Genomic DNA, 5000 nt, shown 5'->3' with positions numbered 1-5000 from the left:
AAACGCAGTAACACGAACACAAACAGGCACATACACTACACTGACGTAGATTCAAATTCTATTTATTCATATATGTATAAAGGTATCGTATCCGTTCGTATGTTCATATGTTTAAAAGTACGGTGACCCTCAAATACGCTTTGGGGACCTTCATTTCACAAGAAGCTATATTTAAACGCTATAGCAATCTGTGACGTCACAACACTTGAGGCGCAGAGGCCACTATAAAAGACTCAGATCTTTCTCAATGGCTTAGTTTCTGTTGGGATTCCATCACAAACATGTTTTTGAAGGTGATCATCCAGACAGTGTAGAAAATGCAAATATTCATTTGAAATATGAATCTTGTTCTAAAACACCATATTTTTCAGGCATCTGTATTAGTGGCGATTGCAGTCGTTGCCGCAGCTCGGCCCGAAACTCCTTCCTACACTCCTGCTCACCCAGCCCCTTCGTACTCGCCTCCCAGCCCTTCCTACAGTGCACCCGCCCATCCTTCTCCTTCCTACCATGCTCCCACCTATAACGACGTGAGTAGGGATTTCGGTTTCTCCAAATTACAGGAAGAAAATTATCCAATTAGTTTGTTGCATTTGTTGTGGTGTTCCTGTTTTGCAAATATTAATATATGAGAATAATTTCCCTTTCCATTCCGAAGATTTTTTCTTTTTTCTCTCTCTCTTTACAGGTTCCAGCCCAGTACAACACTCAGTATGCCGTGAACGACGAATACTCAGGTAACAACTATGGGCATCAAGAGGACCGCGACGGCTACAAGACTCAGGGAACGTACTATGTGCAGCTCCCCGACGGCCGTCTACAGAAGGTCACCTACTACGTGGATGGCGAGTCCGGCTACGTGGCAGAGGTCACCTACGAAGGGGAAGCACAGTATCCAGCTTATCAGCCCGCTCCGTCAACTTCTTATCAGCCTGCTCCATCACCGTCTTACGCTTAATTCACATGCTGTATTTAAAAGATATGAACACCGAAAGGGATAATTTATTTATATCAAATATATCAACTGCTGTATAAATGACGATGTTTCAATCAAACGCACTGATAACTATTCTAAAGATTTAAAGCAAAATCTAATTGACATTTTTCACATACGCATTTACATAAACATGTATAAGCACACACATACATGCATATATATATATATATATATATATATATATATATATATATATATATATATATATATATATGTATGTATGTATATGTATATGCATAAGTGATAAAATAGATCTGAAAATGGAATCCAAGAGGATTACGCAACTATTGTCTCGTTTTAAATAAATCTAGTTTGTGCATTTTGGGATTTCTACAATGTATATATGTATACATATGCATATATGTATTTATTAATCTCTGTTTATATATACGAATATATATAATCTCAACCGTGTCCACGGTTGAGATTCATATTTACCTGCATAAGGGTGGGGCGCTTTAAGATATCAAGGGTAACCAATATTTTATGAGAGGAACATTTTGTTTCGTTCGTAGGAACGGAACTCAAGGGACGTACTATCTGTTTATATGTATATAAATAGATAGATGGAAATAGATATAGATACCTGTGCGTGTGTGAATGTACGCACACACACACACACACACACCCACACCCACACCCACACACACACACACACACAAACACAAACACACACACACGCATACACACATATACATGTACTTACATATGTATACACATACACAAACATTGATACACAGCCTCTGTATGTATGTGTGTACATTCTTTTGTATACATGTGAGTATATATGTTCATATATATATATATATATATATATATATATATATTGAAACATATGTGTATATATCAGTTATATATAAATATATTGCTATATGTATATATACATATATCTATACATATATATGCATATATATAGGTCCTGCATATATATAGGTCCTATATATATTATATATATATATATATATATTATATATGTATATATATACACATATATATGGAAACATATATGTATATATGGAAAAATATGTGTATATATATCAGTTATATATAAATATATTGCTATATGTATATATTCATATATTTATACATATATATATATATGCATATATATAGGTCCGTATATATATATATATGTATGTATATATATACATATATGTATATATATGTACGTATGTGTGTGTGTATGTGCTTATGAATATATATACATATATGTGTAGGTATATATATGTATTTGTGTGTGAATATGTGTGAATGTGTGTGTGTATGTGCGTGCATATGTCTGCACACACATATATATATATATATATATATATATATATATATATATATATATATATATATATATATATATTTTATTACTTTCACTGTATGTATATGTATATGTGTGTGTGTGTGGTCATATGTGAGAGAAAGAGAGAGAGACATATGTGTGTGTATGTATATATATAAATATATATACACACATGTGTATATATATATATACATACTCCCCAGTCAAAATCTATTTATCTCTCTGTTTATATCTGTGTGGGTGCGTTCATATCTACACACAAACGAATAAATGTAAATACAATCCCTAACATACATATCAACACATTTATAAATATATGTATGCATTATATTTGTTATGGTAGACATATGCCGAAAATGTATAGGAACGGACTGATTCTGAGATAAACTTCAGGGAACTGTATTTGTCAAGAAGCTAAATATAACGTGTTAGCAATTTATGACGTCACAAGGCTTAAGGCGTGCAAGTCACTATAAAAGATTCGGACCTTTCTCATTGCTTTAGTTTCCATTGAGATTCCATCACAAACATGTTCTTTAAGGTGACCGTCCACGCAGTGTACAAAAGTGAATTTTCTTAAACTATTTATTCTGTGGATCTTACTCAAAAGATATATATTATATTCAGGTATCTGTATTACTGGCGCTTGCAGTCGCCGTCGCAGCCCGACCCGAGACTCCTCCCTACTCTCCTCCTGCTCAGCCAGCACCTTCGTACTCGCCTCCCAGCCCATCCTACAACGCGCCCGCCCATCCTTCTCCCTCCTATAGAGCTCCCACCTACAATGATGTATGGATTTAGGCTACTCTGAAATACAAAAAGGATAACATTATCCACGTTATTTGCTGCAATGTTTCTTGTGCAGTTGCTGTTTTATAAATGTTAATTTATGTGCATGATTTCATGCTTAAATTTTTTTTGTTTTTTCCATCAACAGGTTCCAGCCCAGTACAACACTCAGTATGCCGTGAACGACGAATACTCAGGTAACAACTACGGACATCAAGAGGACCGAGATGGCTACAAGACTCAGGGAACGTACTATGTACAGCTCCCCGACGGCCGTTTGCAGAAGGTCACCTACTACGTAGATGGCGAATCCGGCTACGTGGCAGAGGTCACCTACGAAGGGGAAGCACAGTATCCAGCTTATCAGCCCGCTCCGTCAACTTCTTATCAGCCTGCTCCATCACCGTCTTACGCTTAATTCACATGCTGTATTCGGGAAATCTGAACATCGAATTCTTAATTTATTTATAATAAATATCGTACCTGCTGCAAACATACCGATACTTTCATAAAACGCCCTGATAATTATTAGATAATGATGATATTAAATAAATAAATAAATAAACAAAAAAGTTAAATGAATATATAGTTATGTGTGTATATATGTACACACACACATATCTATTTATATATATTTGAAATATATATCTATGTGTGTATGTATATATATGTATGTATCTATATGCATATATATATTCCAGACATTAATCAGTTCTAGAACCTCTCCAAACTGCCCCGGAGAAAATAACATTTAGAATTGTAGTCCTAAGTGGGATAAATGGCAGTTGAATATATATATATACATATATTCCAGACAGAATTGGTAATACTATCAGCTGTAGAACACCTCCAAAATGCCCCGAAGAAAATCTATGATAATAAATAGTTTTAAAATGACTCAGTACATTTACAAAACTCTAATACAATAAACTGAGTATTAATAATCTGTAATGTTGACATCCTCTTCAACTTTGTTGCACTTTAAAGGCCTACTAGGGGTACACAGATATGTATGTAGTAGATGTAATGCCACTCATGTCAGGGATATCTCTGTAACCTGTTCTTAAATTATTTAGATATGGAAAAAAAAACAGTTGCTAGCCAACAGTACCAGATCTTGGATATTCTAAAGGGGATAGGAGGATAGCACCCTCTTGTTACCTGAAGTAGGACGGGCTGAAGATATTTAGAAATTCGGAGGCATTTCCCATGTATTTTATCATAAGTCGTACTTAGAGTGTAGTCTAAATTCACATATGTCTGTATATCATACTATCTTTTTAAGGGCACAGTCTATCACTCTAAGAGGTTGGACGACTACCTCTCCATCCCTCATCATGGATACACCTTGTAAGACAGCGTTGTCTCAGAAATGACACAAGTTTTTATTTTTCAATTACACTATTTTTTTTATAAAGCCGGCTCTTCGAACTCGAGACGTCCATCTTCACATATCTTTCACACACACACATAGTGTGTGTGTGTGTGTGTGTGTGTGTGCACGCATACATTATTCACACACACACACACACACACACACACACACACACACACACACACACATATATATATATATATATATATATATATAATATATATATATATATATATATTTTTTTTTTTTTTTTTTTTTTTTTTTTTTTTTTTTTTTTTTTTTTTTTTTTTCCATGTTGTGATGATATTGGAGTGAGTACGGGTAGGATTCCCAGTTCCTTTCCACGGAGAGTGCCGGTGTTAGTTTTTAGGTAATCATTCCCTCTATTTATCCGGGCTTGGGACCAGCACTGACTTGGGCTGGCTTGTCCACTCAGTGGCTAAATAGGCAATCGAGGTGAAGTTCCTTGCCCAAGGAACTTCATTGTATCTAGGTTCGATTTACCTAAAATTATTTAAATCAGCGAGCGTGCTCACGTACGCGCGCGA

The 5000-nt window shown here is 35.1% G+C and overlaps 3 protein-coding genes across 3 annotated transcripts in view; all 3 read left to right on the top strand.

Annotated features, from left to right (window-relative positions):
• The first annotated feature begins 265 nt into the window (after positions 1 to 265).
• Positions 266 to 1030, top strand: LOC119596097 (cuticle protein 18.6-like). The gene is made up of 3 exons (XM_037945240.1): positions 266 to 293; positions 372 to 530; positions 689 to 1030. Exons 1-3 carry the CDS (start codon positions 282 to 284, stop codon positions 956 to 958), a joined length of 441 nt encoding a protein of 146 aa, XP_037801168.1. The 5' UTR covers positions 266 to 281; the 3' UTR covers positions 959 to 1030.
• Positions 1031 to 2803: 1773 nt separating this feature from the next.
• LOC119589231 (pro-resilin-like) lies at positions 2804 to 3579 on the top strand. Its single transcript, XM_037937837.1, has 3 exons — positions 2804 to 2829; positions 2916 to 3077; positions 3226 to 3579. Exons 1-3 carry the CDS (start codon positions 2818 to 2820, stop codon positions 3493 to 3495), a joined length of 444 nt encoding a protein of 147 aa, XP_037793765.1. The 5' UTR covers positions 2804 to 2817; the 3' UTR covers positions 3496 to 3579.
• Positions 3580 to 4027: 448 nt separating this feature from the next.
• The window catches only part of LOC119586929, a 1293-nt gene continuing 320 nt past the window's right edge, over positions 4028 to 5000 (top strand). Inside the window, exons 1-2 of the mRNA XM_037935665.1 lie at positions 4028 to 4129; positions 4976 to 5000. The exon at positions 4976 to 5000 is cut by the window's right edge and continues 320 nt beyond it. Coding sequence (XP_037791593.1) covers positions 4028 to 4129; positions 4976 to 5000 — 127 coding nt within the window. The remainder of the gene's footprint in view (positions 4130 to 4975) is intronic.

This window comes from Penaeus monodon, chromosome 3 (assembly GCF_015228065.2).
Source record: "Penaeus monodon isolate SGIC_2016 chromosome 3, NSTDA_Pmon_1, whole genome shotgun sequence".
In the NCBI taxonomy this organism is placed as follows: Eukaryota; Metazoa; Arthropoda; class Malacostraca; order Decapoda; family Penaeidae; genus Penaeus; species Penaeus monodon.
The sequence above is the reverse complement of the archived record's forward strand: the minus strand, read 5'-3'. Positions and strand labels throughout refer to the sequence as shown.

Excerpts from the sequence above, each read along its gene's own strand:
- LOC119589231 (XM_037937837.1), top strand. Across the intron at positions 3,078-3,225 it reads GAGCTCCCACCTACAATGAT|GTTCCAGCCCAGTACAACAC; the intron begins GTATGGATTTAG and ends TTCCATCAACAG.
- LOC119596097 (XM_037945240.1), top strand. Across the intron at positions 531-688 it reads ATGCTCCCACCTATAACGAC|GTTCCAGCCCAGTACAACAC; the intron begins GTGAGTAGGGAT and ends CTCTCTTTACAG.